The 25,248-nt window shown below is 37.1% G+C and overlaps 1 protein-coding gene across 1 annotated transcript; it reads right to left on the reverse strand.

The window, feature by feature from the left end:
* Nucleotides 1-1,574: 1,574 nt before the first annotated feature.
* LOC139115361 (peroxisomal acyl-coenzyme A oxidase 1-like) lies at nucleotides 1,575-24,909 on the reverse strand. Its single transcript, XM_070677426.1, has 14 exons — nucleotides 24,660-24,909; nucleotides 19,909-20,068; nucleotides 19,176-19,339; nucleotides 17,927-18,034; nucleotides 14,740-14,859; nucleotides 14,160-14,275; nucleotides 13,673-13,842; nucleotides 11,353-11,515; nucleotides 9,374-9,564; nucleotides 7,156-7,317; nucleotides 6,398-6,503; nucleotides 5,374-5,520; nucleotides 4,423-4,629; nucleotides 1,575-2,213 (listed from the first exon to the last, which is right to left on the reverse strand). Exons 1-14 carry the CDS (start codon nucleotides 24,772-24,774, stop codon nucleotides 2,151-2,153), a joined length of 1,992 nt encoding a protein of 663 aa, XP_070533527.1. The 5' UTR covers nucleotides 24,775-24,909; the 3' UTR covers nucleotides 1,575-2,150.
* Nucleotides 24,910-25,248: the final 339 nt, after the last annotated feature.

A 25,248-nucleotide genomic window follows, 5' to 3' on the forward strand; every position in this document is an offset into this window, starting at 1 on the left:
TGTATTACGAATTTTGACATAGTGATATCGGATTATGGATGGGTATGATTGCGATAATCCAGCATTGTGGCCAAAGATGTTTTCTACAACTAAAAGTTCACTTGCATTGCCAAAACTATAAAATATTATCAATAATGTAACTCCTCCCGGCCCATAATGGACTCAATCAAATTTTGCACTCCATAGTGTACTCGGCTCCACCTCGTACATTATATTGTGCAAAGTTTGCTTTCGTCCATAATGAACCAGGAGGGGTGTACATTATTGCTTTATCATTGACAAATCATCAACAGTCGCGTGATCATGCAAGTGGTCCATTCCACAAGTTATTTTTAACATAACTGTATCAGCACAACTGATTTCTAGCCGTGATGGCCGTTTCGTGTGACCTGTACAACAGTCGGATCACAAACAATAAGATCACAAGTAAGCTTAGGGCCTACTATGACAAACTGGCTGCCCGGCGGCCATATTGTATTGTATTGTGAAATACATAGACGTGCATATGTATGCCACAGTAATTTATCCTTGCATACAGTTTGAAAAAAATCGGCTCAGGGGTGACAGAGAAATGGCTGCTTGCAGATAGACACATGGACAGATGGAGGCACGGGACCCAATCTATAAGTCCCTGCCGGACTGCATCCGTGGGGACTTAAAAAGGCAAACCAACTTGAAGATGTTATTCTGTCACTTTGATGCATCTCCAAGGGAGGAAAAAAAATCCAAAAAGCTCAAAAATATTATTACCCCGACACCACATGCAGTATCTGTGAAGCAGACGTTGTGCAGTTGATGCGAACCAACTTTATTTCATTCCGGAGCCATTAACATATCTTAATTATTCCAACTAGGCTCGTACTCTGCTAATCCAAAGTCCCTTTGATCTTTATCAAAGTTGCCTGTCCTGTTTTCCTTGAGGGTCTATTGTTAGTGTAAGCCTCTCTTCAGGTTTAGTGCTGAAGCCATACATATCGCATGTACATTTTTTCATAGCCTCTACCAATAGTGATTAGTGAAATTAAAAATTTGCAAAATTTGAGGTCTTTGTCGTTATTCCTCGTGTGTCATTTTTGTCGGTGAGGCCGTTGAGTCCCAGTAACAGCTAATATATTGCTTATGATAAAGAACTAACGGTTTTGTCAAAGAACAATCCCTGTAAAAATGGAGGCGTAAATTCAACGCTAATATTTCGATCAGCCTAAATTCAGAGCACTTTCATGCACTTGCTGAAATCAGTCGTACTGAACTTGTCTGCAAATCTGCAAACCCAAAAAAAGCATTGCATCAACTGATCACCTCAGGATCAAATCTGCATCTTATTGAAAGTTCATATTATTCAATCGGTCACATTTTACCAGTACTACAGTCTAACTTCGCAATTTCCAACAGTTAACTTCATTCTAGATTTTTTAAAACATTTGGTCAATAGGAAGTAAACCTTAGTGTTCATTAAGGACCATCATTAACTGCATTCTCGCGAGCCAGAGCAATAATTTTCGCTCCGCTGACCTACGCAAAAATCGGCGTTGGGTGATAAGACTCGCCGAAGAGGGCGTGGTGTAGGACCATCATTAACTGTAAAACATTGACTTTTATTATTCGCAAGTAAAATTGTTATCAATGTTCAAACTTTATTACTTTATAGGGTTGTGGATACATTCATGATAAAAGCGAAACGGCACCCCAAATCAAGAAGACTTAACATCTTACTGCTCACTGCTTTCATCCTGGACATGTAACGTAAGTTTTCTGTCCTAAATTACTGGTTGAGTTTAAACTTTGAATAGTTATAAAATTTTACTTTTTCATAGAAAATTTATACAACATTATCTGAATACATTACATGTATGTTTACATGTTCTTAGCAAAACATCTGTTATCATATGTACAAAATATCATAAAAATCATTGTAAATATGTTAATAAAATTATTGTAAATATATTTCAAATCGATAGTATCATGTCTTTTTTCATATCAGTGTTTTTTGCCTATATTACCTCATTGGTCATTTTAATGGCTAGTAGGGTAACCATATTTGCATATGTATTTAACATGATGTCCGTACTTTAAGATCTTGCACCACATCAAATTTCTAAGTCAGCCATTGCACTGCCATTGCTAACAGCTTGATTGTAGTGTTCTTGTCCTCACAACTTTGAAGTATTGGCTTGCATCATGGGCTTCAAGTACTTGTAGTAAGAATGGTGCACCTACAAAAAAAAGTATTTTTGAAAAAAATTGTTGATGTTAAGTCAAATGTTCCATGGAAACAAAGCTAGAGGAAGGTCGTATCAAATTCTTTGCATTTTTGTGGCATGTGTAGTACTTTTTAGGCATAATTCAGAAATTATGGAAAAAATTGACATTTCAATGTTTTCTTTTGTGAAATTTGGGTATTTACATGCTTATCTGCAAACTTTAATAAAATTGGGACAATTCAATTATTTTGTGATTGAAATTTCTGTCATGACCTCTTTTTTTCTATTCTTGAATTAAAAAGAATATCCTTGGAAGTTCCCCTAAATAAACAAGTCATTGACAATGACAAAGTCCCCGCTTGCAATTGGGATTTTGTCACTGGAAGTGACTGAATTGAAGTTGATATGATGCACATGAAAAAAGAAATGTTGGTACCAAAGACCTGTCTGTGACTGATATCCATGTTGGATTGCATTCTAGCATTAAGATGAATGGCATAGGGTTATGCCCTTTTATCAGTTTGGACAGAATTAGGTACATCATGCCCTGGCTCTTGAAATGTCAAAATTCAACTAATCTGCAAGAAATTGGTCCAGACATGTCAGAGAATTAACTCTTGACACAAGATGTCAGATATGAACCAAAAAGGCCTCACGTTCATCACAGAAGAGATTTACTATAATTAGCTACTGGTGCTACTAAAGGCCTTTCTTGACTGGTAAATCTTTGTATGATCAACATCTGCAGCAAGTATCATCAGATTTAGTGCTATCATTCAGGATATAGATCACTTATTATGAAAACACTTTCGCTCTTTACTACAGAAAACAATGGAGTTGTTCCGTACCATGGTGGTGAAAATGTAAAGCCAATGTGGGCTGCTACCCTAATTACAAAAGGTCATTAAATCAAATGATAATTAATCAACAGGATGATGCTAAACACTTTAACACTACTGGAAGATCAAAATCTGTACCATTTCATCAAATTTGATGCAGTATTTCTTGACATATCACACTAATTAGGAAAATTAATTTAACATGCAAATTAGAAATTAATTAACTTGACACGGCGTAATGTACATGTATTTGCACTGTATCACAGTACTGAGGGAATATGTGTTTCATCAAATTGGATGCAGTGTTTCTGGACATTGTACACTAATTAGGAAAGTTCAATAAAATATGCAAATTAGCCATTAATTGACATGATACTGCTAAATGTCATTGTTCACTATTACAACATTGTGTACTAAACATCTCAACCACATTTCATCAAAGTGGCTGCAGCATTTCTATACATATCACTGTAATGACAGAAATTCATCAAATATGCAAATTAGCAATTAATTGACATGATACTTCTTAATGTCTTTACACATTATTACAGCATTGAGAGATCAACATCTGTACAGGGTTTCATGAAATTTTCAGAATTTCTAAACATATCTCCATTATTAAGAAAATTAATCAAATATGCAAATTAGCAATAAGTTGATATGATCCTGCTAAATGTCTAGATCTTTGCACACTCTTAAAGGTCTGTTATATCAAATTTGAGTCAGTATCTCTTGACATATCACCTGAATTATGAAATTTCATTAAATATGCAAAGTAGCAATCAATTGACACAATATTGACGTATGTCTTTGTGTGCTATTAGAGGGCTGTGTAACCAAGATTTGTACAAAGTTTCACCAAATTTGGCATAGTCTTTTAAAAAACAAAAATCAGTTATTGTGCACATTGAATAGCACTAATGATGCATGTCGCATCCAAAGCAATGGATGTGCAAATATATGCTATGGAGTATTATCCTAGCACCAAGTTTGAAAGGAATTGACTCAGGCATGTCTGAGATATCAGTGTGGATGGATGAACAGATAGACAGAACTTTGTTTGTCAGGACTAATAAAACCTTGGAAAAAAGTGACATTTACATCGCAAACATGAACCTTATAGTTACAAGAGATATGATTTTTGCATTATATTGTACATATAGGTTGTGACTGAACTTGTCCTTAGTTTTCTAACTCAATGATCATTATAATATGTTTTGAACATTCATGAAAGCCCATTGAATAACTCATGATAGTCACAACTTGAGTAAGTAAAAAAAATGTAAAATAATGAAACACATTTTTCATTTTGTTTCAAGGCTTGCTTCTTATGTCAGAGAAGCACAAGTGAGGAGATTGGTGCCTTGGTTGATTTTTCTTACCTCCTCCTTGTTCAGTGGTGACTTTTTAGCCCATTCATACATATTTTCATAAACATTTCCATCGTATCTGCCGAGTACTGACCATAGCGTCTTATCAGGAAAGTCAAAGGCATCGACAAGAGCCACGGCATTTTGTCGAAGAGTTGCGAGGAGAGACACTACATGAGTTGTAACCATAGTGACGTGTTCTCCAGAGAAGTAGCCATCCTGTCAAGCAAGCAAACATGATGGACTAAGCATTGTGTGCCTCAAACCATGATTGTAGTTGCAAAGGTTAAAGGAGAGAAGACAAAAAAATTGTCTTCATTAAAAATGACATTTATTGTTTCATTATAATATTCAAACATCTTTTGTTGATACTAATGATCCATATTTGACCTTACAATCAAGCACAAGGTTAGCAAAATTGAGTAAAAAGGTTGTTTTCTGGTCAGAACCCTTAAAGTCAGCATACAATATTGATTTTGAACATATTGGCTTCAAAGACTGCATGTAGCTCTGATTGACACTGTTTTAGAGAGTCCATAAGCAGCAAGATAAGGAACTCTACACTGAAAAATGCTGTGTGCTTACTAGTTTTAAAACACATCTGAACTCCTAAGCGCAGTTCACAAGAGTAATAGTGTCTCTCATGTGATCTTCTGGACTAAAAAAATTGATTGAATTAAAAACTTTTAAAAACATTATCTACTACTTTGTCCGATGTGCTCAAAATTTCAAAGTCAAATCCTATATATTTCAAAATTCTGTATAGCAAACACTTCATCCCAATGCGGGGTCATGTTAGGGACAAAGTTTCAGGCAAAAGTTTTAACCTCATTTTTGAGGTCTATACAACTCCCTTTACCATAAGTTGAGACTACTGGACATGCAGCACCAAATACCAGATGAATTAGCCCAAATCAATGTCACATGACATAAAATGCATTTATGATATAGCAGTTATCACACCTTGAGGAAGTCGCCAGCATTCTCCTGTATACCATACAATGCATACAGCTGACATAACGACTTCAAAACCGACCTGACTGACGATGGCATGTCAGTTTCCATAACAGTTTCGATGAATGCCTTGGTAGTGTAGTACTCACAGTGAGCCTGTAAGAAATCACATGAAGAGATGAGAATCTGAGACATAAATGTAACTATAATATTGTACGTCAATTGCAAAGGTACTGGTAGGCTTGTGTCTCATCAATAGATTAAAATATTCATTCATTAAAGGTATACTGTCACCTGTTCCAATATTGCCACAGTTACCATGGAAAGAGAAAATCTAACCAATCACACATTTTAAGCGGGTGGCCGCTTTTAAAAACAGGGCTCTCGCATGGACATTTTGAATACCAAGGAACGCCCCTTTAACCATGCATGGGCATATTTAGATTGCAGGTGACTGTATGTCTTTAAAGGGCAGTCACTATACTGTTTTTGTTTTGTGTGTCAATTGCAAGTTTTCGTTTTACTCTCAGAAGCATATTGAAAAAGCCACTGTTAAGCTTGTCAACACAGTATCTATAGACATACATGTATGCACTACATGTAATATTGTTTACATTTTTGGTTGAATTCTAGTCCAGACCAGAATTCACTTGTCAAGAATAACAGTGCTACAGGCTGACTTGTTGACAAGCTCAACACTTTTTGTCTCAACATGACTAGGGGAGTAGAACAAAGAACTGCAGTTGGCATAAAAAACAATAGTGAAAAAAATTATCAAATATTACAGCTATTGGCTGTTCAACTTCTGCTGCGTGGTTGCATGGCTAGGAAGCCTACTTTTGCTGAAAAAGAAAGAAAATACTTGATGCAATGTGAAAGACAACATAATTATTATTGCTTTGAGAGACACATACAGAGGCTGGCTTTCAGGCAGGTGGAAAGAGAGGCTGGAGAACCTGGACGAAGAAAGATGAAGACATTGGCATGAGATGCAGAGAATTCAAAACAGTCCTCATTTTGTCATTTCACTTACCAAAGCTGCTGATAGCAGGTACAAATGAGAGTTATTCCAGGCTATGTGCTGTGGTTTACCTGCCGACATCTCTCCTTGAAACTTCCTCGCAGCCTCCATTACAAGTCTGACTCACCATAAGAACAACAAAAAATTAAAATTCATCAGAAAACATGGTGTACAATGTAATTATATCCATCCTTATCTCCAATAAGTAATTCATCTCTTTTGCATCATTTGACGTATTTTAAAGATTTTTTTCCTGTCTATGATGTTTTCTGAGAATTTGGAGCACTGACTCAACTTAACCTATCTTAATTTTATACTACCTATTAAATGTAGTTCAAACTTGAATTTTGAACTTAGTTCATACTTTACTTTTTAAGAAACTTCTTTCATTTTCAAGAATGGAAACCAAGAGTCATCATGCCAACTTTTGAATGAAAACAGTATTTACTATAATAGATGAACTATTATTTCAAATTCATGATGGCCATTGCAGTTTTTGCTCTACCAGATTATTTATGTTTAAATATTCACACTGTCAAGATGCTGAAACCTTTATTTTCTCTTCAGAATGCAAAATGATTCCATACCTGCTGTTGAACAGAAAAGAATTTTGAGATATTGACGGCTCTCAAAATTTGTCTCAAATGCACATTTATCCTTGATCGCTTGTCTGTGATGATGCAATAAAGATCGGAATGAAAAGTCTGAAAACTGCAACGTACAATTTGGATGAGTTGGATTTCAAAAGACATTAAAGATTAGGTCACTACCTTTGTGCCCGATATTTGTACGCATCGCATAACACTCCTAGATTCAACAGATCTGCACCACTACCTACTGCTGCCTTCCCTTGCGGACTTTCAGAGAGATACTCAACTTGTCCAGAGAGTCTTTCACCAGACACAGCATTGCCAGCACATTTCATCAAGTATCTGAATCGTAAAGATTGTTGCATATTTAATAAATCCTGAATTCAAAAGCTGTGGAAAATGACATCTGACTTGCCACAGTGACTGTGGTTACATGAATTTCTGTTATTATGAGTACATGCAAGTCAAAGGAAAGAAACAAACAAACATGACACGGTTGAATTGAAGTGTAAATGTCAAGATTACTTTAAGTTTCATAAACAAGTATATGAAGTATCACGACATTTGAATGACAAAAGTGAAATTAGCACATTGCAAGGAAGACTAGCAATGATTGTGCACTTTTGCAGCACTGCAGCTAAAATGATGTCACAGTCACTTCCATGAAATTATAATTCAATTTAGAGAAAATCATGGCCATCCACAATGTAGCCACAAGCCTAGGTTTTTTACTAGGAATTTTTAATACATCTGCCAGTTTTATAATCAGGGGTCATTGGTAAACTGTCAAAGATAAAATCATGGTTCTGATTTTTCCTGACATATTCAAAGTTCTCATTGACAAACATCTAGATTTGCAATAAGGTTCATTTCAGTTTTTAAGCACACTGCATGTAAAAGATGGATGTGTCAATGAATGATATGGCTTTATATTGAATGCACTACCTTGCTGAAGTTATTCCAAAAACTCTTTATCAGTAGACCTTTCCCTTGTTATCCCACAATGCATTGCTGTGGCTATATCAAACACCGTATATACACTCGATAGACTCGCTCATCTTGGTATCTCTGATGTTACACTAAAGTGGTTTAATTCATATCTGAAGCAACGTGTCCAGTCCGTCAAACTCAATGATGCCATCAGTGAACCCTCAGAAGTCAATTTCGGCGTACCACAGGGCTCGGTTCTCGGCCCTCTCTTGTTCACTATCTACATTACATCGGTCCACTAGGAAATTTGGTACATAAGCATAATCTACACTTCCACCAGTACGCAGACGACAACCAGCTCTATCTTTCATTTTCTCATCGCGACTCTCCCACAGCCCTATCTTCAATTGAGACCTGCATTCATGACATAAAGGAATGGATGACCCACAATAAACTCCAGCTTAATGATAGTAAAACCGAGGTCCTGCTGATTCGTTCAAAGTTCAACTGCTCACGTGATCCTGTTAACGCTGTCAACATTGGCTCTACTTCCATCACACCTGTCTCATCTGCGCGCAACATTGGTATGATCTTCGACAATAAACACATGTTCAGTCAGCACATCAGGCAAACTTGCAAGTCAATCTACAGTCACCTCCGCCGGATTGGTTCTATACGACGCTATCTTAGTAACGAGACATGTCAAATTATCATACATGCAACTTTATCAGCCAAACTCGACTACTGCAACTCCCTTCTGTACGGCCTTCCGGATAACACTATTTCTTTACTACAACGAGCACAAAATACTGCAGCCAGGATAATCACACGCACCAGGAAATTCACACCAATCACTCCAGTTCTGGCCCGTCTCCATTGGTTACCAGTTCGTCTCAGGATTGACTACAAGATTTTGTTGTTAACGTTCAAAGCTATCCACAACCAAACGCCTGCATACATCAGTGATCTACTCCAGCCTTATATTCCCACACGCACACTGCGCTCCTCTGCCAAGAAACTTTTAACTTGCACAAAACATAAACTATGGTGGCCGTGCCTTCTCTTACGCTGGCCCTAAACTATGGAATGCACTACCACTTGACATCAGAGAATCTACAAACCTAGAAACTTTCAAAAGAAAGCTGAAAACTCACATGTTCACCAGAGCATACAGTGTGGCTTAACCATTGAGCGTCACAGAGCAAACTTCTGTTTTGGATTTTGGCGCTATATAAACTCTTGCTGATTGATTGATTACACTCGAAACAATGAAAACACAAACACACTGATTTGTGTTGTACAGTGGATTGTTATACAAGAATTTCACAAATTTGCAATGCCAAATAAACCCCCTTGTATATACTATCCATAAGCAATGAAAATATAGTACAGCTCAGGGTGTAATCTGCCGTAGAGTTAAGCAGTCCGATAGACACTGGTATTGAAGATTTCATATTTGTACATGTACCTGGCTGTTTGCAGTAGCATCACCGTATTCTCTCCCTCTGCAGTCTGGAAATGAGTTACCATGGTGAACAAATCTGGAAGGCCGCTGGCATGAGAGTAGCCGTGGCCACCACAAGCAAGACGACAGATTTCTATCCCTTTACTCATGGTAGTTGTGGACACTGCCTTCATTCCACAACTAAGAGCATGCATCTACAGAGAGAGAGAGAGAGAGAGAGAGAGAGAGAGAAAGAGAGACAGAGGGCTCTTAGGCTGTGGCTACAGTACAGTGTACATGTTTTCTTTCACTCTATGTATTTATATGTGGCCAAAGCATGTGTCAATATTATCATGCTTGAAATGGATTTTCCATTAATCTTTACGGACCTGATACAGTTTTTGCAGACCGAGTTTGTACGTGGAAGGACCCGAGCGGGACATACGCCGTACAACCAAGGTTCGCAAAAACTGTATCAGGGCTCTAAAGCTTTATCATATACCTTATGGAATGATAAAAATGTAGTTAAAACAGTAAGTCATGCAATGTCAAACATTTATCGCCATTTTTGTTAATTTTTCGGAAAAGCGATGGCTGTATCCTGTCACATATCGATATACATAATGACGTCATTTGTTTACCTGTAGAACTTTTACAACAATATACGTACACTGTATACCAACGCAGAATGAGACATAAATCAAGGTATAAGAAGAACGGCATAGTGTAACTCATCGTAAATTTCATTGCACTGGCAGTGCAATGTGATCATCAGCCTTTAATTTTATGAGGATTTTGCAATAAAATGACCGTGTACTTGATGCTAAGCGATGGGTGACGGCTAGGTTTAGCTATGATCGCATAATCACAATTGATCAAATTTACCAGTACACCAAAGACTTCATTATGCAAGAATTTACTTAAAATTTATGTTTTATGTGTCTTTTGAAAAATGCCAATTACTATTCATGTGACTGCTCGAACTCAACTTTCTGACTGTGTTGGCTGTGGCAGTTTATTGTAAGATAGCTTAACACCTGAAGCCATAATTCTATGCCACTATATGAGTATTTACAGACAAAACACTTGGCATGCTTGTGTAAATGCATCCTAAAGTACATATTGTTAAAAGTCATTTATTAAGTATTTAACATTATTCATATAGCACTGTACGTTTGTTGATGGTGTAGAAATACATGTGCTGAGGCAGTACATCATGGTACAGAATTGTGGCTGTTGCATTTCTTTACCACATTGTACACATTTTCAGTACAATCAATAAATACACTACAAGTGCCAAATAAATGAGAGTACTATATGTATTGTATGTCAGTAAATCTATGTGTACATCCATGCTTTTCAACAAACGTACATGTTGGGACTCATATGCCAAAAGGTACATTGGTTGTTGAATGTCCCATATTTTTGCCATGTCATAAAAATGTTTTGGTCACACTGAGTTTTATGATTTTGAAGAGAATTTTATGACAGATTATTTATATTTTAATGGTATCGTAAAGTTCGACAAACAAGTAATAAAAGGTTTTCTATAATGTGATGCAATGTGCGTAAAAAAAATTCATCCTCAGAAATTTATCTTTAAACCTTCAGAACTAGTTGAAACTTCATTCATCTATAAATTTTAGTTTGGGAGCTTGCCAAATTTTTATTTGTTATACATATAGATCTTTAAATAGCATTCCCTTGTGTAGCGTAATATCTCACAAGAGTTGAAACTTGTAGTAGTGCACAATGAAATAACTTGATTGAAACTATTTTTGGAGAATAGGATATTGTAGTAATGTCGTTTTAATCAGCAAATTTAAGCTCGTCTAATTTTAATTTCTTTCTTGCAATCCATTTGTTTTTATGAGTAATTTGTAATGTTGCAACTTTCAGCTACAGGGCACTTAACACGTTTGATAAATATGATCAATTGAAAGATCCAATCCTCCCAAATTAGTCCAATTGTGTTAAATGTAAATGAAAGACATTTTACTCACATCTTGTAGATTACTGTAATTGCCATTAGCAAGTTCAACCAGCAGATTGTCATAAATTTTCCTTGTTCTCATGGACGTGAAATACAGAGCGTACGCCATGGCTAATTGAGGAAATAACTTGAGTTGCTGGGACTGGTAGTCCAATATCTGTGGTTCTTTACCTCTGTAATAACAACCATACCTAATCCCTAACTGCAAGGCATCAAGGTTTCACAAGGAATCTGAGAAGGAGCCAGCAGTACTTTATAGATGACATGGGTATAAATGTATGCATGAGGAATGTGAATGATAGGTACATGTAGGGGAGATCTATATCTGAGAGCCAAAGTGATCTTTTTAAATTCAATACCATCCTGGACATCTGGTTACAAAGTCAATGTCATGTATTTGACCTTGGTGTGTACAGGTACATGTACTTTGATTTTTTGTGCATTTGTCCCATCAATCAAAGTCTTATCATATTATTACTTGTTGCAGATATCATAAACAGTTGAGAAACGTTTCTCTACTGTCTATGCAGATTGGGACACTGGAGTTCAATTTCAGAAAATGGACTTATAAACTGACATATTCAACAAATTTTCCAAACAAATATAAAAAACTTAACTAGTATTACAATTGTGCAGCCACTGTATCGTGCACTTGATTTGAACACAGTTTATGGAGGGACTGATTTGTAAGACATGTTTGGTAACCTGCGTTCTAAGGAATTGGAATTTGCCTTTTATTAGAAATACATGTAAGCACAACAAGAACTAGAAAGCATTTGCAAGCAAAAGCAAAGTTCCAGAGACCAGAGCAGCGGAAGAAAAGAGAGTGTGTGACCATGGAGGTAGCTACCTCCATGGTGTGACGAAGATTGGTGTAGAATGAAACAGTGCTTGGGATTTTAATATGCAAGCACGTATACCTATAGTGAGGGCTGACCTCCATGGTGTGACGAAGATTGGTGCAGAATGAAAGAGTGCTTGGGATTTTAATATGCAAGCACGTACCTATAGTGAGGGCTGATACAACAACAGAATACAACTAAAAGCAAGGCAGTCCAGGGAATTACAGTACACAGATTACAAATGCCTACATATACGGTAAAAACGCAACAGATACATACGGGGGCGACAACGCACGGAAATGTATATCAGACGAGAGGAGACATCAGACCTAGGCCGTTGAACTTGAAAACGGAGGCCACATGCACTTTCATTTGATTAAAAGCAATTAACGCTTCATCTGTTAAGAGTTTTTACCACTGACTAAAACAATTTTCATTGCTATGTCGCTGTTTTCACAAGATACTGACCGTTTGATCTTGGAAAGTTGAGTTGCTTTTACGTGCAGCCAACGCATGCCGGTGCGGTGACAGACAGTTCACTATGAATGCCTAGCTCTGCATGGCAGGGCTGTGTGTTACCGGCGTTAAACGGCCTCCATCCACAGCCCTGCAGATTGATATAGAAAAAACTGCTGGTGGCTCCTCAGAAATACGGCGGGCTCTGCCGAAACAGTCAATTTTGAATCCAAATTTTGCATTGATCTTCGTTTTCGAGCACACCCACCTCGCCTAGGTACACGATGTGCCCAGCCGCGCTTGTAAACTTACGCAAAGCCTACTTTTCTCTCTCTATGCGAGGGAAGCGTTCGTATCCGCCGCCATTGTTAATCTCATTCAACCCATGAGCACTCAGGCGAAAACCAGCTAAACCATAGGAAGGCGTATAACGTAACAGTATAGCCACGTACGGCGAGTATTTAGAGAAAAATAAAAATCAAAAAGCAACAAAAAACAAAGCGAAAGAAAGCTAGAATTATTAATAGCTGAACGCAATTTGATATTTGTGCAATGCAAAATAAAAAATAAATAAATAAACAAACAAGAAAAGCCCGTAAAACCTGTCCGAGCTGAGCGATGACATCATAAGCGTGTCGCAATGCATTCTGGGCAATGAAGGTAAAATTTGTATATGGCATGTTCTATGGTAGTAATACGAGAGCAAGAAAGAAAGAAAGAAAGAAAGAAAGAAAGAAAGAAGGAAAGTGAGCAAAAACTAACAGTTCCAGAGCTGGTCTCTGGAACTAATTATGCATCTGTACAGACGTAGAAAGCATGTGTATGCAATCTAGCTTTGACAAGTATTTTTTGGTATAGTACAGACTTCTGAAGGTGACAATAACATAAACAAATTCACTTTTCAAGTTGGTATATAAATACACATGTTGAATTTTATGTCTCCATACTGGTGTAAAGCATGAAGCTGTAGTCTTTTAAAGGCCGGTGCTGTTTTTCACCAGTCTGAGCAAGTTTGGGGTTGACAAAACATACCCAGGCTCCATTTCACTTTGTCTCCTCACAGCACTATATCTGATTGCTATAGTGCATGCCATGGCCAGAGCTTCCGCTGTAGAACTAAGGTAGCTCACTCTGACATACATCATACTGCCGTAAGCCAGCTTGTCTGTTGGTGGCTTTGTGTATGTACCATCTGGTGATACCTTCACGAAAAAAACAAAACATGAAAAATTGCATTCAACTCTGTATTTGGTAAAGACTTCATATGAGTAATCACAAAATGTACAATTTTCTTCAAAATGGTATAAGGCAAAAGTTTGCATTTCAGCATGTGATTTCAAAATCAAACTAAATGATAAATCAAAAGAGCCGTTTACATTTTGTGAATAATCAGTATAAGGTGGAAAGAAGGTGAGGTTTAAAAACTGGGGTGAATATGTGTATATCCTTCTAATGGGAGTACCTGCCTTTTTGGGACTTGTTCGTATTTTGTACATTAACAGATTCAAAAGAGAAATACCTTGGCATATTTCATTAACATGTTTTCCCGTGGGATGTAAACATGGTCCAATTTAAGGAAGCCATTGTCATTGCTGTTGAAGCCAAACTTTGGTCCAATGTCTCCAATAGTTATTCCTTTAGTAGACAAAATGAAGAACATTGTCTATTTTAGCTGATTTCATTTACTTTTGTTTGCTGTGTTGGTGATGACATTTTTTCTTAATTTTTGTTCGTAACTTTTAGAAGATCACCAAGTATTTGATGTGTTAGAACTTAGGCTTGATGAGTAAAAGAGAAGTGGAGAGAGAGAGAGAGAGAGAGAGAGAGAGAGAGAGAGAGAGAGGAGGAAGGAGGGTGAATGCACCTTGTACCATACGTGAATTATTTTTGCATGAATTGGCAGTAAACATTATGGAACATACTGGTACAACACTATGCAGTTTCTAGAATGTTGGCAACTGAATTGAAAATCAATGTATCACTTGTCCCATTACAAGGCATCCCGGGTTTTGACTGTCTGGTCAAGGTCAGAATAGCCAAGTCTGATGGATGACAGGAAGCTTTACGCTTCCCAAAGATAAGCAAAGATAGCAAAGTACCTTTCATAGGCAGGTGAGTTTCCATGTCTCTCAGCTGTATGATAAAAGAATGGATTCCATGCTTTTTACCTCTGATGTATAATTGTGCCATTACAACGGCATGGTTCACCGTTTTGCCCACTGGAATGAGAAAATGTGAACATGCATCAAGTTTTTCCCTTCCCAGAAGTCAATGAAGAAGTCCATATCTTTATGTTTTTAGATAATTGAGCTGTTTGCAATAATGTCATACCTGTAGTTCTCTCATTTATGCTGCAATTCACAAATACCTCAGGGGGGATTTCAGGGGGGACTTGAAAACTTACAACATGCCGGGGGGATCTGAAAAAACTGACATTGCAAGGGGTTGACTTGAAAATTTATTGAATATCAGATTCTTTTTCAAATACCTTCTGGCACTTTCATTTCCTGCCATTTCCATTTTTGGCGTGTCCTGGGGGTGCAACTTTTAGGTTGTATTAAACAACTTTTGATGATCCAAGCACCCACCTCGAGGCAAAAGATTTAGGTTGTCATGATTTCTACTTACCCAACGCCTCTGTAGTGAAAAATTGTCCTCTATTATGACTAAGACTTTCAACTTAACCTTTCAATAACAATTTGGGAGATAACTTATTTGATAACATTCTCCCAATTGCAATACATTGGGTCTAGGTCAGTGTCAAACATTCATGTCTTCATGTGTACATTTTATTTATGAGGATCTTGACAGAATACAAAATAGAATAGTGCAAAGTGTCATCAATGACTGGACACTTCAGGTCAAACAACCTTTGAATAACAATTTGGGAGATGGTAACCTATGTGTTATTTGTAGTTTCCTCATAGACTACACTGTATTGTGAATCAACCTTTCCAGTGAAATTCCAAAATCAAAGTTCATGCACATACATACGCTTGTAACCACCTTAGTCTAACCGAGTACATGAATATCAAAAGCAAACATCTATAAATACACAGATTTAGCTAGTTTTGTATTGTAAAAAAATCATTCATAGTTTCCTCATAGACTAAAATGTATAGTGGATCAACATTTCTGCTAAATTCCAAAATCAAATTTCTTATGCACCTATGCACATGTAGCTACCCTCTTCTAATCAAGTACAATTATGTCAATTATTCAGGATCCCATATATGCACAAATATTGCAAGTTTTATATTGGGGTAAAAAATTATTCTCAGTTTTGTCGTAGACATGTACAGTGGATTAACATGCTAAAATACTGTTTTAGCAGTGCTAAAATGGGCTCCTACACCAGCATATTCGAAAATTGCCCAGACGTGTATGGGTGCATTTCACCTGTGTGTATCTAAATTTAACCCCAAAACAGTGTGTTTTGTTTCAAAGACTGAAGTCCAAATTTCGATACAATACACAGATAAAGTTTGGTTTTGTAACTCATCTCTTGGTGAAAATAAGTTAGGGTCACAAGCTGGGATGATGAAAGAAATCTCTGAAGAAGAACATTTGGGTATGATGTACACAAATCATTGCTTTTATCAACATTGTGCACTTTGCTTGATTCAGTGGGAGGTGAGATGCTACACATAATGTACTTCACAGTCCGAAAAAATAAAGTCATGTTTGTTTTATACGGTACTCTTAAGAGTAAAGGTATGTACGATATTTTTTCCTGAAGATGGGGCGAGAACAGACAAGAATGTTCACGAGACGTAGACCAAGAAGTTCAAAATAACAATGCGATGACCCGTGTGACTGCGACTAAAGTTGACATCATCAGATGCAACAAGCAGTGCAGCATCCAGCTCTCACTGAATCTGGCAACACACACTGCACAACTGTTCATCAAACTGCATGTTTTCTGGTTCAGTTAAAGTAGAACGCACCTCGGGGACAGATATTCGGACTCCCAAACTTTTTCAATTCTTTTCTGATATACCACTTGTAGGGGTTCGTTTTAAAGCTCTTGGAGTAAAAAAACTTTTCACTGGCTTAGTTTTTCGAAATTCGAAAGTTTTATTTTTCTCCATAGAGTTAACACAGGGATGGTGGCCATTTTGAATTTCAAATATCGGTAAATCTTGAGTTATTTGTTTCTCTAGTGCCAAAATTTGCACGGTGACCCCCGATTTTTATTCTTGATTTTGAAAGAGAATGGTTGAAAGATTCCTTACGGAAAGTTTGAGCAAAAGTTTAAGTCTTTTACTTTCGAGGTGAGTACTACCTTAAAGTCCAAGTTATCAATCAAAAACAACATGTGCAACCTCATTGCGCCACCTCTGAATGTTGTGACAGTTGACATGTACGGTAGAGTGAGACATCTATTTTCAGTTTGGCGTTAAAAGCTAGGACTATTATTTTTATAAATTATGAAAAAAAATCATTACTTTTTTGATTCAAACTCTTAACCCCTTTTCTGTGTCTGCAGCCTGTTGTTTAGCAAGTTCATGTTTGTGTTGTAATATGAATAAAATGCAACGATAATGGATGAACATAATCTTTGTGCTGTTGTTGGATACTGTGTGCATGACTGTGTTGCCGACGTAATCCCGAGTTATAAAATGCTCGTTCTAGGGTGCTGAATTTCAGGCGTTCAATCTCTCAGACGTCTATTTTCTACATTTGGGGTTCAAAGTCATGAGACTGCCCCAATAAGATGACAGAGACACACAAGTTGATATAATACGATAGCAATAACCGCCGCAGTTGGGAATACACTCAATTTTAGTATACTTTGTGACATATAGCATGAGTGGGACAATAGGGTTGAAATGTATATTGAAAAAGAACCCATATGGTAGTTTGTGCCTCAAAATTGAATGACTTACACTTCTACTCATATTCACCTTAAAGAAGTCTATAAACCATTCCCTTTCGAAATCAGAAAATATATAAAACCAAATATGAGCTAATAAAAATCAGGGTGCTCCTTGCAATATTTGGTACTAGAGAAATAAACTGCTCGGTATTTACTAATATTTGAAGTTCAAAATGGCCGTCATCCCTTTGTTAACTCTATGGGGAAAAATAAAACTTTCAATTTTAACGAAACCCTGTGAAAACTTTAGTTTTTCAATGAGCTTCAAAATGAACCCCCCAACAAGAACAAAAATATTTGTAAAAGTTGGAAAGTTCAAAATATCTGTCCCAGAGGCACATTCTACCTGATACTCAGGCTCAATCTCATACTACAAATGAAGATACTTGTAAGTGGCATAAACTCACAGTTTCCAGGCCACCATTTCATAGACGTCAAAGTAGGGCTATTGAGAACGAATTCCTGTGTCTGCGGCAAATAAGTTGCTGTGGTTTCAAGTCCTCTGATGAAGGTACCTACATGTGATAGATTGAACATATAGGCAACAGATATTTATTAAGTAATAAACAACACCCAGCAATGGTATACAATGAGATTTTGACCAGTTCACAACATACCGGTATATGCAGGAGCACTAGTGAGTGTATATATGGAGTGAACTGGTCAAAATTGAATGGTATACTGTTGCTGGGTATGCTTCAATGCTATTACATGTATATCATAACAGTATAATTAAATTTTGGTGTGAAACGTTGAAAAAGGAAATGTTCTTTAGCTGCTTAGAGTTTGTGTTTCACAAACCATGTTAGATTGCGAATATAGCACGGTTATTTTCAGGTCTTCTATACCGGTACTTCTACTGTCTATGATTATATGAATGTCATGTTGAATAAGAACACATTTATAGAGGAAGACATAAAGTTTGGTGTGGATTACGCAAAGTTATCCATGGTAACTCTGAGTATCCAATCAGAAGTCAACTTTTGAAAAAAAAAATTTTGAATAATGCCTGCAAAATAGCTCAGACTTTACATACCATATGTTGACATGAATTTGACAAATTCAAATTGCACCGAATATGAAAGTAACCCATTACAGCATTGTCTTTTATAACAGCTATGGACTTTGAAATTTGAATCCGATTAAATTAATTATGCAGTTGGCATTTCAAATATTAACAAGCCACATTTTTGCTGCATTGAGTTTTTTGACAGTGTCGCATATCAGGTACAAATGCCATATTTTCATCTGGTTGTCAGTATCTCATATGTACCCCTATTATAAATCATATTTGTGCTTTTATTGACTTCAATGACTTTATTTCACAATCACTTCCTCTCCGTGTATCATTAAAATATCACTTTCACCTATGAGTGCGTGTGAAATTGTGTTATTCAGGAGAAAAGTTGGTACTTTGCAGGGGCAATAGAGCTTTGGAGAATTACAAAAACGAGCATGTATTACCAAGTAATATCCATTACTGGGTAAAATTTTGCAAGTTTTGAAAAATAATTTTCTCCACAACACAACATTTGATGAGCTCTGTGGATTTCTTGACAGATTTCTAGAAAAACCACATCAGTTGCAAACCTGATATGCTTGCCAATACACTTCACCTTACTTCAAGTGAAATTTAATATGGGAATACAATCTCACCATGTCCAAGCTCAGTTTGTGCATAAGTACCAATAACTTGCATGCTCTCGGCCAATGGTAACCATTTCTTTTGCTGTTCCTTTGTCCCCTGACCTTTTATTGTGGGTATGAACATCAATGTGTGCAATGCTACATTGTTACCATGTCTGTTACGAGTCACGGTACTACGGGAGAGACAAAATGTGATGAGATTATTCAATGATCTGAAATCATAGCTCTCTTCAATAAGTTTCATTTAACAAACAATTACAACGGTGATAACTATTCATTCTGTACTTACAGCTTGGAAAAGCTGGAAAATATAGAAAGTTCACTTTGTAGTCACATCTTAATATTGTAAGTGCAGTTAAGGGCTGTTTACAGACAGTGTTTACCTTCTGTGTGATTTCGTCACACAACTACATGTAACATTTATGTTGTTCAACTTACTAAAGAAGGTTGAACTGAAGATATAGTAAAAGTTAAGCATGCTGTATAGTTCACACCTCTATGTGGAGTATTGTCACCAAGTTCATATGCTAATTTCTGATCTACAGTACTTACTAGACCTATTCCATGTATGTGATACATGAACTGATAACATGAATTACCAACTTTAAAATACATGTGCTTTGCATTTCACCATTGTTTTCAGAATGAGAAAAACCACATGCCACAATATGTGAGAAATATCAGTGAGGTGTCTGGAGCTGCTTGCAGACTAAAACACTATCTTGTACACACTGAAACTCACTGCCTGAATCTAGTCCTTTCATCTTCATTCCTGAAATTATGCTGTGCAGCTTTCTTTTCAACAAGGATGCCAGTCTTCACACCGAGGGCATATTCTTCATCTCTGGAAAGAAAGGCTCTCTCTCCAATTTGAAAATCTGGGTCATTCAAAGCAAGAGATTCTGTAGGGAAAACATCAGCAACAACACAAATACACTTAGCCCTTTTATCATCATGGTTTGAACCAAATCCATTGTTATCAATGGTGATTGTGAACTTGTTTACAGGGATATGGGGTGAACAGTATACCCAACAGTCTAGGAATGATGCACATTGCTATAACAATCCAATGTTATACAGGTGACACCAACTAAGCTGTTCGTGCAAAAAGATGTTCGCGCACAGTTTTTCAGCGGGCAGGCAATTTTAAAACTAATCCCCAGGCAGGGAGAAAAATTCAACATTCACTGTCGGTGGGGAAGAAATTTCATTTTTACAGTGGGTAGGGAGAAAATTTTTGACAGTGGGTTCCGGAAAATACATAGAGATAGGGGAAAGCTGTTGCTGATAGTAATTGAGAGGAGATTAAGCGCCTAACTTAGAGGGTCGAGCTATGTTCCAATGTATACTGCTAGCTGCTTGCACAGTTTTGCGTTGATCTGTGATGCCTAGTGGGCATCTGGTGAACAATTGGGAATTTAAGTACTGGGGAGAGGGCAGTGGGGAGCTTGAATTGTTATTGGAATATGGGAGCAGGCAGGCCATATAAACTGGAGGGCAGTGGGCATCAAAATTCAGTTGGAGGGAATATTTTCTGTGTAGGCTAATGGGAGGGCATGTTACGAACAGCTCCACTTTCCCCTCCAAATTCAAGGTCAAGGTCAAAAATAAGTAAAATCGGTATATAAGCCTTCAAAACATGTTTTGTGATGATTTTGCAAAATTGATGAAGTTTACCAGTTGGCGACACCTGATTATATCACCTTTTCTTTGTATCCTTAGAAAACAGCTGTTTTACCTAACAGTGAAGTGACCGAATTCCAGCTAGTGGCTGCAGGACAGTGAGCTGCTCTTCTGAGCTAGAGTCAACTTGATGCAATGCCTGCCACAGATACAGAGGTTGGTTTGACCACCACTTGACCCCAGTTCAGTATCATAGCCTACAATCTGCACCACACTATAAATGCTATCTATTGGAAGCTATTTCCTCTGACTTTTGGTGCATTTGATCACAGACAAAGATAAGCAATTCTTTGTCTGTGATTCGATGAAGTACTCAAATTTCCATACAGTATACTACTATCTTTTGCAAGTTAAGGTGGTTGGAAAGGCTAGAGCGTAAGTTATAAACTTCAATAAAACAATTAAAATATAAAAGTAGTCAACATTCTCTGTGGAATAAAAAAACTAGACATTTGGGCACAAAGGCATTGCAGAGTTATAGCCTGTTGAAACTTCTGAAAAACTGACCAAATAAGAAGAAGTTGGGGAGTCCTTAGTGTTTAACCCCTTGACTACCTATGGCGCCGGATATATCCGGCGCCATATTGAATTACCATATACCTTGAGTGCCGGATATATCCGGCAGAGTTAAATAGGCATGTTTGCTTCGTTTTTGTCCCTAAAAATCCCGTAATTTCGGCGTCGGCATGCAGCGCGACTAAGATTGATGTATTCCGATCTGGCCTGAATGTGATTGCGCCCCCGTACGTCCGAGTATGGCCAAAATCAGGAAGCAAATGTCGTGACCCATGACCTCGACCCTGAAAGGTCAGGCTGATCACAGAAGCGTCGCGCTGATTGTTTACAGTTTTCAGAAATACGGACGATCGCGAAGATGTTTATGGTTTGTTTTTTTTTAATGAAATGAAATGTTTATTTATTGAAAACAAACTATTTATATGTAAATATGTTCTATTAACAGCAATATTCGTGAATATAAATAGAGGAAATACAATTTTTTACTATAAGCCAGGGAATTTTATAGCAGCCATATTATCAATATGACGGTCACATGACTGGTCATGTGTTTGGTCATGTGATATGTTGTTCCCTAAAATGTATTTTTAAATATTGTGAATTATTTTTTGATAAATCATAACCATTTTAGATGCATGTTTCTGCAAGGAAGACATAAAGCAGGCGTTTACAAATATAAAATGTGTTGATTTTCAAATACAGAATCATGTCAGATGCTGATGTTTGTGGTTCATTTACTCTGCCTTTTGTGAAAAAAATCTTTAATAGGTACATCTATAAATAAAGTAAAGGGTAGTTATTATTACATATATGTAAAGACAATGCCATGAAAATTGCAACTGTATTCAAATTTGCGTCATTTTATGGATTCAAAACACGTCCTGATGCTTCAAATATTCATATTCTTTGCCAACTCTGGTCACATGGTATGTCATGTGATCAGTCACGTGACCTGGAAATACAAAACTTATGTATGAAAAAGTGGGAAATTTCATGCTGATTCAGAAATATATGGTTTATTGGTACTTACTTAATTTTTACTCTAAGCAGTGTTCATGCAATGACCACACCCAAGATTTTATCAATATTTACATAAGGGGCCTGGTATATAGGAATACATTGGCCTTGGTAGTCAAGGGGTTAACTATGGTAGAGGTCCCCTAGCTTTTAATAAAATGTTTGAAAAGGGAAAGTCATTATTTGCTGTTTTTCAGGAAAGTTTGACAAGGCGGTGCTGGCATTCAGAGTGAGTGACTGCTATTGTAAATGCATTTTTAGATTCTTTGAGTGTCAAAGAGGTGTCAAAAGTGAGATTAACCAAAAAAACTGCTCTGTGACTTCAAAAGAGGGGTGCAAATATGGCTTGTTTTCAACATTTTTGACAGAATAACAGTTTTCCTACATAATTGTATACCAATTTAATCCAACCTTTGAAATGAGATATGGACATGGAATTTTTACAACCTATTAACAAGGTTACAGATAAGATTTGTATGGCACAATTTTTCTGTATTTGAAGTACTTTTTGAAAAATCACATTTTGAAATTTGAAAGAATTTTTAATAATTTTTTGATATGTAAACCCATGTAAAATCATAAAAACAAATTTTATTTACAAATCCTGCCGTACAAATCTTACAATAAATGGTGTCAACATATTTATAACTAATTTGGTAATATTAATACTATCCAATTATTATTAAATTCAAATATGTAAAAAAAATATGAAAAATTAAATTTTAATATTTACTGGTGTCATATTTCAAAATCATGGCTGCAAATATACAATTTTCATATTTTTTGGAGAAAGTATCAACAAAGGGAGTTATCCTGAAAATTTGAACTAAATATCTTGATTCTAACACTTGAAACTTGACATTAACTCTGAGAAAAGAATTGGTGCAAAAATAGCCTTTCCAACCACCTTAAAAGTTGCTTTACAGTGCTGTGTACACTATGCGTCTGTAATGCTGCCCTCTATCATAACTTTGAGAAACAAATATGATAGGGCTACTGTACTATGATACTTGTTCGACAGCTGATATAAATTATACAACTACGGTACCACTGCATTGTATAATTCTGATGACAGAAATATGTTGATATGTTGTGCTGCACGGGCCCTAAGGGTGTAGTCAACTTTGATTATCAGCTGTCAGTCAGTACTTCACAGCCACAGTTGATGAATAGACAATTTGCACACAATTGACAGTCCAGAATACGGGCATGATCATGGTATGTATTGCCTATGATATAAGCTCAAAAGTTCCCTTTCCTTGTCTAAAAAGGAAAATAGCAATTTGTATATCAAAATAACAGCCTGCTGTTAACATGGAATATCTTCAAGACTGACCTTCTTTCAAATCAATCAGTTATGAGTAAGGTGCATGCAAAGCAATAACAAGACAAAACCACGAGTACAAAGTTCCCCAGAGAGTTCAAAGTTCCGTACATACGTACCGGAGTACGTGTTATGCTAGCTCTGGTGTACGTGTAATGCTAGCTCTGCGCGGCAGGGCTGTGTGTTACCGCCGGTGACACAGCCCTGCCACACAGAGCTAGTGTAATGCCAGATCTCAACATCAAAATCCAAACTAAAGCGTGCTGTGATGAAACTGCGTATTCAAAATTCATTTATGATCATAATTTGTAGAACATTTTTTCAAAACAAAAATGATATCATGGAATGTACCAAAGCCTTTCAGATAGCTGTATTCCAACATATATTTTATTTCTAAACTCCGACAACATAAATTGGATGACTTCCTTTTTGCACTGGTGTGAAGAAAATTCCTATGGCTGTATGAAACCCTTGCTGTTTGCAAGACTGTCACTCTCTGGCAAATTAGTTGCATCTCAAATGTTGTTTTAGTTTGATTGACAAAACGTTTTGACTTAAGATGAAAAACAGGTATTACGAAGAAATGGCAACCTTTTGAACTGTTGTGTAATAAACTTTCATTAGAATCACAGGGTTAGACGATAAATAGGTCACAAAGTAGACAGTTTCGGATTTTAACATGAAAGGAACTGGTACGCTTGTGGACGTGATCATGGCTTTGCGGGGAATTGCAGTAGATAAAACATGTCTGCATAAAACAAACGAGATCGAGATGCACTTCAAAAGCTCATGTTGGACTTTGTTTACAAACTATGCCAAAGGCTGCACGTATTTCCGACAGATATGCTCGTACTTTGAATTCGGAAAACAAAGGTTGCATACACCGAGCAGTCAACGCGGAGCGCCGCGCTGCAGCCTCCCCGGTCCACAAAGAAACACAACTTGTAACTTACGAATGTAACGTCGTCTGCTGGTTTTGTCTTTTCCTCCATCTTTCACATACGTCAGTTCTTCTACAGGAAAACTTGCGCCATCTCTTTCTTTCTGCAAATCTGGATTGACTGGCATTTTGCAAACGGACTGTCGCTTATGTTCATGGATATAGCATCGAGCGGTGGTGAGTGTACAGTGTAGTAGGTACGCAATCTATATTTTCAGCTGTATCCTATCCTGGTCAAAGGTCACCAGGGTCACAACATGACTCCCCTAGTGAGGTGAAATTTGTCGACTCATGACAGCGTCCCTCAAGGCTACATATTTGCATCGGTTGATTTATATGCACAGCACAGTCCTTCCACACACAGCAACTTACGGATTCTGAGACTGTGTCTACAGTTTATCTGATTGGCTGTTTGGATATAATGGAGCGTTCAGTTTTTACGGCTGGGGGGGGGGGCGGCAAAATCTTGTCGCCGGTGTTTCAAAAAATATAGACCCCCCCTGCATTTTTCGTGAAAAAAAGATGACCCCCCCTTTGTCAAACGAAAAAATTGATGACCCCCCCCCCCCCCCCCGCTTAAAAATAACTAAAACCCATATGTC

Source organism: Ptychodera flava, chromosome 17 (genome assembly GCF_041260155.1).
Source record: "Ptychodera flava strain L36383 chromosome 17, AS_Pfla_20210202, whole genome shotgun sequence".
Classification (NCBI taxonomy): Eukaryota; Metazoa; Hemichordata; class Enteropneusta; family Ptychoderidae; genus Ptychodera; species Ptychodera flava.

Coding starts and splice junctions, on each gene's coding strand:
- LOC139115361 (XM_070677426.1), bottom strand. CDS start 24,774: ATGCCAGTCAATCCAGATTTGCAGAAAGAAAGAGATGGCGCAAGTTTT. Junction 19,340..19,908: donor GAAAGGACTAGATTCAGGCA/GTGAGTTTCAGT, acceptor TCTCTCCCGTAG/TACCGTGACTCGTAACAGAC. Junction 2,214..4,422: donor CACCACTGAACAAGGAGGAG/GTAAGAAAAATC, acceptor TTTTTTTTGTAG/GTGCACCATTCTTACTACAA.